The 7,553-nt window shown below is 42.8% G+C and overlaps 1 protein-coding gene across 1 annotated transcript; it reads right to left on the bottom strand.

Moving 5' to 3' along the window:
• Window positions 1–1,690: 1,690 nt before the first annotated feature.
• sox7 (SRY-box transcription factor 7) lies at window positions 1,691–5,062 on the bottom strand. Its single transcript, XM_032543497.1, has 2 exons — window positions 4,508–5,062; window positions 1,691–3,437 (listed from the first exon to the last, which is right to left on the bottom strand). The coding sequence occupies exons 1-2, from the start codon at window positions 4,737–4,739 to the stop codon at window positions 2,461–2,463; spliced, it is 1,209 nt and encodes a 402-aa protein (XP_032399388.1). The 5' UTR covers window positions 4,740–5,062; the 3' UTR covers window positions 1,691–2,460.
• Between the last annotated feature and the right edge of the window lie 2,491 nt (window positions 5,063–7,553).

Here is a 7,553-nt window from a genome sequence, read left to right on the forward strand (position 1 = left end):
AAACACCATTAAATAACAAAGCGTATGGGAACAATATGATATAAGGTTTTAAGTACTGCTTAATTCTGCAGGTCATGCTCAAGTACCGTCTTCTTTGGTGCACTATAATCTAATATCATGACGCTTTGTTGACACGGGAGTCTTTGTCCTTGTCCGTGTTCCGTTGTCCTACCCTGAGGTGGTGGACGTGATTGTTGAGACATTGCAGGGCATCTTTACCAAGGGAGTCTGCTGCAGCACCCTGAGCTGGCCTGACCCTGACAACTCTGGGGCTGATGGCGCACCAACAGCTACTACTTTCTCACCCCGTATGCCTGGGGCACCACCCGTCTGGCTCCCACATCCAAAATATGGTCGCACTAAAATGGACCCTCCGCAGAGTTTTGAACCCCCGCAGGCACAAAGGGTAATGATCTAACCCCAAAGAAATGAACACGACATTGGCCAGCTGCAAACACTGGTGCTTGATGAATGTTGTCATTCTGGTCAGTTTAATCATATTCTCAGCAAGGTGTGTCAAAAGCCCACGATCATAGTTGAACATGGGTACAGAGAAATGTTGTTTGTGGTACATATGTTCACTAAAAGTGTTATTTTCTGGTGTCAAGTTGGAGTTGGAAAACTGCTCACTGCTATGTGGGTGTTTGTGGTGTGTCTGTGGTCAAGGTACCAGGTTGACCAAGCCTCTCCTGAAAAATGGCGGGTAAGTAAAGACGAATAAGTAAGATGCTAATCGGCACGGCAGTGTTTCCTCCCGCTTGCTGAACAGCGGGTTCCCTTCCCTCTCTCTGGCTCTTTAATGCAAGGCCCAGCTAGGTCCAAACATCCTGACAGAGAGAGGCTTTTCCCTTATCAGTCAGGAAACACCGCTCCTCCGCCACATCCTCTTTACAAGAAGCACGACTCAACCGTTCCCAAAAAAATGCAGGAAGACCAGCCAGACTCCAGGATTTGTCAAAAGCCCCCTGAATTCCTTTTATCGAAAAAGAAAAATTCAAGACAACAGAGAGGGGAGGAGTGTTGAGGATAGGGGGGTAAAAAAAAAGAGAAAAATGAGGAGGGTGTAAAATAGTCAACGAAGCCCTGGGATTTATTTTTTTATTTATTCTACACAGATTACGAAAGGTCTGCATCAGCAAGATAGAACACGGGATGAGGGGGTGGGGGTGGACGTGGGGTCCGGAGTGCCTAAGAATGGCAACCAGAATAAGACTCCGGGAAAACAAAGGACGGTTGGGATGGAGGCGGCTGTGCCTGTTTTACACTAATCCTCTGAACCGGGATGAAATGAAAGCGAGAGGAGACGGATGGAGAAGAATGATGTGATGGAGGGTGGAAAAAGCAAGCAGGGGAGTGGGTGTCAGAACGGGCCACTTGCACTACAACAGCTAGACAGAGACCATGAATAGAAGAACATGTGGTGTGACACTGAATTCAAAGATGGACAAATAGTACACGCCATTTTCTCCTATTTGTGTGTGACCACTTCTAGTGGAGTCCTTATTTCCTTTATTTGGTTTTATTTAGGAATCTGATTATTATAATTAGATGGTATGTATAGGTAAGTAGAAACGTGTTTCATCTGCTTCAGCACAATAGCTTTAAGTGCATCAGTTATTACCAATACCTCATACTGGACAATTCTTTTGTTGTGGCATGTTGTCTGCGGGCACATTAAGTAGCAACTGCGTTAATATAAAAATTTAACTTTATTTTAAATTATTGTCTTTCACAAACCTTAATCAGCATACAGTTATAGTTACCATTATTATTTTCATCGTAGAGGTTATGATTATATATTATTAAGTACTTGAGAAGAAGTATAAACGCCTGTTTCCTTCATTATACACCGTCTTTTTTTAAGTTTGCATAAGAAATGTCCAACTAAAAACCTCATTCAATTACAACTACTGAGGTAAGACTCCCAAGCTGATGAGAGCGAGAACATAGAATACAAACAGTCGAATGGAAAGCGTCGATAATAGCATTACAGTTAGCATTTATGCGAAACATCAAAGGACTTAAATTAGTTTCTAAAGAGCATCTGTACATGCCGCAGTGGCAACAGTAACTGGTGACATTTACAAGTGGACACAACAAGTCTTTAGGATTGTTCTTCTGGTTTAGAAACGTCGTGACAACTGGAGGTGGCATACTATAGTGTTTGTGTCTGCATCCCTGAGGTGTCCATCTCCCTTTCTTCGTATTCCTCCAATTGCTCTTTGTTTTTTTCCTCAGCTCCAGACAATCATATTGCTCCGTAATCAGTTCAGCTTTTAATCATGGTGGGATGATGTTGCTCATGGATGCTAATACGGGATTTTAAAAATTACAGATGAGAACATAGAAATCTTTCCCTTACTGGCACCCAAGTGCAGCATTATCCCAAATTTCTTCACCCATTTTAACCCCTGTAGTGTCTCTGATCAGCCACAAGTGTAACGGACGCTGTGACCGAGCTTATGAGATGCCATAGTTGTTGTAGTAGGCGGCTGTTGCGTCCGCTAGCACAGAAATGAGGCTGGTTTCTGTGGTGCTGGTGGGACAGGCAGTGGCAGAAGCAGTGGCGGCTGACGCCACCTGGATGTGTCCTGTAACGGTCATACTGCTGCCTTGCTCAGGATGGAACCCTGTCCCAGTGGAGTTCAGGTACTGGTCAAACTCATCGCGGTTCACCTCACCCAGAAGCTCTGCCTGGCTCAGCTGGTCTAGAGTCTCCAAGTGACCCTGTGTCTCTGGCGGGGGGGACAACTGACCCAGGTGGCCCTGGTGGAGCCCTTGGTGAATCTGGTGGAAAGATGAGGAACTGTAGTAAGACAGCGGGGGGCCATGGATCAGTCCACCGCCACCAGTTTGGGACATGTGAGTGATGTGACCTATGTGTGCGCCCCCACAGTGGATTTGGGTCTGAGTGTAGTCAGTGTGGTAAGGGGGTGGGCTGCCCATGTGTGTCTGATTCTGGTGGTGCTCATCTGGGCAAGAGGAAGAGCAGGAGGAGCTACCAGACGTTGAATAATAAGAGGGGGGTACATGCTCGTGGTCCATGGCGTCTAATGGGGACATCTCAGGGGGAGTGGGCAGGCCGTAAGGGTAGGTGTCAAAGTTGCTGTTGGAACCGGCTGGGTCTCTGAAGCTTCTGACGCTGGGCAGAGCAGGGCTGGGGCTGGAGAACCCACTCCTCATACCATTAGGGCTGCCCTCGTCTTTGTCGAGGGGGTGACAGAGGACTCGCTGTTCGGGCAGGGCGTTCTGATCAGGGGCCAGCCCGCTCAGGAGGAAGCCAGGGTCCACTCGTTTGCAGATGCGTTTCAGCTGTTTCTTGCGGCGAGGCCGATACTTATAGTTGGGGTAGTCCTGCATGTGCTGCACCCGAAGCCTTTCTGCTTCCTCCACATAGGGCCTCTTATCAGGGGGAGTTAGGGCCTTCCATGACTTTCCTGCAAGAAGGAAAGACAGATTTGTTTTAGTTTTTTATTTAAACTACAAATCACAGGCTTCAAAAAACAAAAAAAAACAAATCATGTCTAAAGTCTGTTGAAACTACACAATATTAAAATTATTTATTTTCTCCCACACTAACAAATTGTACTACTACTAATTTCCGTATGTTCTCAATCAGTCTTAGAGTTTTAGATTTATATTCCTTTTTTAGATAATTAAGATATTGAATTCATGTGAATACTGGTAATAATGATAGTAACGGGAATACAACATGTTGTTAAATTAAACAAAGATTAAATAAATAGCACTTTTAAAAAAAGATCACAGGACTAATAAAATAAGTATATTTTTACTTTAAAACAACTCATAATGGCATCTACTCATCAGGTGAGAGGTATCTTTTTTTAAATGAAAGAAAAACATCTACTGTGTATTAAAACTTTCCCTTGCTTCCTTTCAAGTTTGTATTTGTTTTTAGGGTCTTTCCTTCAAGTAATGCATATCCTATTTTAAGATCAACACAAGGGCCAATTTTATCTTTATTTATTAAAGCATGTTTTACATGATGTTTTGTTCTTCTGGAACTGGCTTTAAGATGATTTCCGTGTGCGAGAGTGCCAGATTTTGAGCTTAACATTAAGCACTAATCCAAGTAGTGTAAATGCAATGCAAAATCATACGTTCTGTCCATAGTCTTAACGAATTTTACGGTTTTACAAATATGAACATTTAAATTCAGGGGATTTTGGCGAGGCGCTTCATTGACTATTACTAAAATGACTGTGGAAACACGTCAGTAATTTACTTGGTCTAATTTATGACGATTAAACACATAGCTTTTTTGTGTTTTTTTTTTAATACCTTCAGCCGTGTTTTCAGAATTTAATTTAATTTTCTTATCATTTTGGTGTTGGAAACAACCTAAAACTTTAGTACAGCAGCCGAGGCCTAGGGGAATGATAAGTGTGTGGACGGCTAAAACGTAGCAGTAATAATAACAGCAATAATAAAATATAAGCCATCAAAAAAATGTAACTTAATAAAACCTTAAATAACTGAATCTCACCCAACATTTTGCTGAGCTCGGCATTGTGCAGGTCTGGATTTTGAACGGCCAGCCGTTTGCGCTCATCTTTGGCCCACACCATGAACGCGTTCATGGGCCGTCTGATCCGCGGCTCCGGCGCCTTGTCCACGGGGGTCCTGTGCGTGCCATGTCCGTCGGGCACGTCTCCGTCTACTGGAGGACACTCGAAGGACTCCGGCCACGACGAGTACGCGCTGATGAGGGCGGCCATCTGCGCGCTCTCTCCTCTTCCAAACTTAAGATGCGCTTCTCACTGTCTCTCTCACAAGTTGCGTTCTCTGGGAGGTACACTGGAGGCTGATTGAAAAGCTAAACCACTACAGAAACTGCTCTTTTTTTTTCTTTTAAATAAACCCCGCGGTGTTGTCTCGATCACTAGAGCTAGGTTACAGATGTCAGTGCTGGTTTTAGGAGAGCGCACGTTCAGGCTGCGGCTCCTCCTTGTGAGTTATGATTCAGTCTTTCCTGGTGGATGGGGGAGCGCTTTATATTTGAGGAGCAGGTTCCAGGAGAAGCCCCGGAGGACTCTCGGCTCCTCCTCGATTGCAAGTTGAGCCCCGTGAAAGGAAAGAGAGAGAGAGCGCAGCATTTCAACACTACTAACTACTTAAACTGGCCTCACAACAAAAACAACACTTTCCACTGACAGATAACGAACAAACTATACTCACAATGGTTGTAAAAGTCACTGTGCAGGTTATGATTATCTGTTTTTAACAGTTGTTGTGTCACATGTGACCAAAGTTTGTCAAACTGGGGAGGGGAGCCTAAATGATTTACAACCTTTAGAAATTATCCATTTCTAATTTTACATGTAGGAAATTGTAATGGTGACTAGCCAACAAGGAAACACTCTGAAATCACCGGACAAACTCATCTAACCTGTTCGGCATTAACATTACAAACTGCACTGAAGTGGGGTTTTTGGATTTTCACACAACTCTCAAGTGTGCCAGGGTGCCATGGGTCCTGCAAATCACAGCACTACTTTTTTTTTTTAAAGAAAAAAAACCTTTTTTCCTCTTTTTTTTTATAATCAGCTGCATTTGACAGAAGGGTTCTTTATAAATATATTTTTCACAGACTTCCTGTTAAACATCTAAATGCAGATGCTAATATTAAAATGACATTCCCTTCATTTTTTTGTATAAAGTTTGGGAGAATACCAATGTGGAGCAGAAGAGATAAAACCTCTGAACACATACTGTAAACAAATCAGTTTCCTTCTGTGGCCAGAGACGGGTGCATATCAAATCCAGGAGTTCCTGTTGACAGGATATTCTCGGGCTGCAGCCATGGAGTAGCTCACACACAAAAGGGCCTTAAAAGCTATTGATCACAGGTCAGATAGATAGCATCTTAGTTTGTTATACTGTATTTATGGAGGCGGGATAAACTCACTACAGATAGTGTGGTTTTAACTTTTCTTTAATTTCCTTCCTACAGAGTTAATCAACAGTCAACATGTATCTTAAATTGTAATACACATCTTTTGGTCAGTCGTGCCTCTCTAACCATCAATCCCATGTAAGTGTCAGCCCCCAGCACCCCCCCCCCCCCCCCCCCCCCCCCCCCCCCCCCGGAACAGGATATGGCACCTGAAGTCACAGATAGTGCATAGAGATGTGAGTGCATAGGACGGGCAAATTAGTGATTTATGGGGCCGTGCTGTTCTGACATGGGCCACATTTCTGTAAAGTCATAACAAGTGTAAGCTGATGGAGGCAAAGAAGTGAGTGTGAGTGCATGTACAGCACAGTCAGACAGCAATGTGAAAGACAAAGGTTTCACGTAATTGTAATTTGGACTTAAGCACATGAAACTCTGAGTAAGGGGTTTCTGAAATGACTAATGGCTCTATGTGGTAATCGAGGTGTGGGTGAGAGCTGTATCGGCCTGCTGCTGTTCACCCCGTCAGTGATTTGAGGAGGGGGTTTGTCTATTTATGTTTGACTACTTCAAATTCAAATCAGTTTATGAATGAATTCTAGTGTTAAGCATTATTCGGCTATACCTTTGTCACTTCTAATATCTCTCTGTCAAACATAATCAGCTGTTATACATTCCAATGTATAATTTGAATAGAATTTTCAAAATAAAAGTGACCATATTATGCTAAACCAGATCTTGTTTTCCACTTAAGAAATATCAGTAAACTGAGATCTGTAGTTTTGACTGCCGGACTTCAACCTGTCTCCCAATGACTACTGTAAACACTTAGCAGAGTTGATTGAGTAGCGTGAAGTGTATCTGAGAGTGATTGGCTAGAACGTGGTTTGTTGTATTTTTTTGTATTTTGGTGCACAGCCTGTGCCCCTAGTGTTTGTATGACGTTTGCGACCCCTGTGTTGTCTCCCGAGACCGGGCTTTTTCACTGTGTATTCAGGGGGAAGGCAGCTAGAGGATCAACGAGAGATACCTACAATTTGAGACAAAAATTAAATTGAGCTAAAACCATGCAGGAACTCATTCTGCAGCTTTAAGTTTTTTTCACTGGCTCCCATGTTGCATATAGAATTCAGTTTAAAATTCTTACTCATTTGTGCAGAGCATTGCACGGTCCACTCCTGTATGTGGCTTAGCTACACCCTTATTTGTCAGCTAGCTCATTTAGGTCTAATATGCTAAATGTACCGTTTGTCCCACAAACCCGGCTTAAAATCTGAGGTGATTGAGCTTTTGAGACCATAGCACCTAAACTATGGAATGCTCTGCCTGCTCCCTAGCGGTCTGCCATTTCAGTGGATTCTTTAAAAAAAAAATCATCTTAACAGTCAAAACTTTTCAGAAAGGCGTTTGCTTGACCAGTATACATTTCAATATTATTTTGTAATACCAATTGTGTATTGCGTTCTTGTTTTTGTCCCTGAAAATCATACATCTGCAAAAAGCACGTTAAAAATACATTTTACCTACGATTATGCGCAAATGTGTCAGTAAATAGTGGTTGAACAACTACAATATATTCATAGTGACTGACTCGACTTTTAAAAAGGAAATACATCGTTTAATTTCTTAACATAAA

This window comes from Etheostoma spectabile, chromosome 18, assembly GCF_008692095.1.
Source record: "Etheostoma spectabile isolate EspeVRDwgs_2016 chromosome 18, UIUC_Espe_1.0, whole genome shotgun sequence".
Taxonomy (NCBI): domain Eukaryota; kingdom Metazoa; phylum Chordata; class Actinopteri; order Perciformes; family Percidae; genus Etheostoma; species Etheostoma spectabile.

Bases quoted from the DNA above. Each gene is read 5' to 3' on its own strand.
- sox7 (XM_032543497.1), bottom strand. From the start codon at position 4,739: ATGGCCGCCCTCATCAGCGCGTACTCGTCGTGGCCGGAGTCCTTCGAG. The intron at 3,438-4,507 runs GTGAGATTCAGT...TCCTTCTTGCAG, and splicing joins CGAGCTCAGCAAAATGTTGG to GAAAGTCATGGAAGGCCCTA.